The sequence below is a fragment of the Anolis carolinensis genome, unplaced genomic scaffold, assembly GCF_035594765.1.
Source record: "Anolis carolinensis isolate JA03-04 unplaced genomic scaffold, rAnoCar3.1.pri scaffold_7, whole genome shotgun sequence".
Taxonomy (NCBI): domain Eukaryota; kingdom Metazoa; phylum Chordata; class Lepidosauria; order Squamata; family Dactyloidae; genus Anolis; species Anolis carolinensis.
The window spans coordinates 34,123,503-34,124,854 of record NW_026943818.1 but is presented as its reverse complement, the minus strand read 5'-3'; the positions used below and the strand labels follow the sequence as shown (position 1 = coordinate 34,124,854).

General features: G+C 30.8%; 1 protein-coding gene across 2 annotated transcripts in view; it reads right to left on the bottom strand.

Moving 5' to 3' along the window:
• Positions 1-1,032: 1,032 nt before the first annotated feature.
• btbd2 (BTB domain containing 2) overlaps positions 1,033-1,352 on the bottom strand; it is a 22,276-nt gene continuing 21,956 nt past the window's right edge. For both annotated transcript variants that reach the window (XM_062960429.1, XM_062960430.1), the window contains one exon: positions 1,033-1,352. This exon is cut by the window's right edge and continues 119 nt beyond it. In XM_062960429.1, coding sequence (XP_062816499.1) covers positions 1,310-1,352 — 43 coding nt within the window. In that variant the 3' untranslated portion in view covers positions 1,033-1,309.

Here is a 1,352-nt window from a genome sequence, read left to right as displayed (position 1 = left end):
TATAATATTGATGATAATATTATAATGTAATACAATAATAATACACTATTATAATTGTATATTAGATGTAATATTGCCATATAGTGGCATAGTACAATATAGTAATATATAATGCTTACATTGTGCTATGCTAATAATATAATATATTGTATATACATATAATATTGATGATAATATTATAATGTAATACAATAATAATACACTATTATAATTGTATATTAGATGTAATATTGCCATATAGTGGCATAGTACAATATAGTAATATATAATGCTTACATTGTGCTATGCTAATAATATAATATATTGTATATACATATAATATTGATGATAATATTATAATGTAATACAATAATAATACACTATTATAATTGTATATTAGATGTAATATTGCCATATAGTGGCATAGTACAATATAGTAATATATAATGCTTACATTGTGCTATGCTAATAATATAATATATTGTATATACATATAATATTGATGATAATATTATAATGTAATACAATAATAATACACTAATTGTATATTAGATGTAATATTGCCATATAGTGGCATAGTACAATATAGTAATATATAATGCTTACATTGTGCTATGCTAATAATATAATATATTGTATATACATATAATATTGATGATAATATTATAATGTAATACAATAATAATACACTATTATAATTGTAGATTAGATGTAATACTAATAAGATTGCACTATAGTAGTATAGTACAATATAGTAATATATAATGCTTATATTGTGCTACACTAATAATATAACATATTGTATGTACATACAACTTGTAAGTTGCCCTAAGTCCCCTTTGGGGTGAGAAGGGCGGGAAATAAATGTCACTAATAACATAAATAAATAAATAAGAACCTGGGAGGGAGAAAGGTCGATAGGGAAAACGAGGAAGGCACCATCTAATCCCTCCCAGCAGAGGCCCCTCCAATCGCAGCTTCAGAACATTGCTTGGAAGTTCTTCAACTTGATTCCAATTCACAACTCTGGACAAAAAAACCCCAACCCGTTGCCACTTTGAAAGCCCAGGGGATTTATTCACGGTTCAAAACAACAATCAACAATAGAGGGAAGGGGGAATCAAAATAAACAAAACGAGGGAAATGCATTGTTACGTTGCACTATTATTATTATTCGTAGTTAGCAGCAGCAGAACGGTACCGAGAGCCCAGTGTTTTGAGGGTCTGCGCGAACCCGGCGAGGCCCATAACCTGATTGTCTTCCAAAGGGAGGGAAGATTGGCCCCTCTCTAGTCCGTTGGGAAAGGTCTTCCGCAGGCCAAGCGCAGATCTAGGTGTAGAAGATGACCTCCGGGATCTGGCCGTCCTCCACC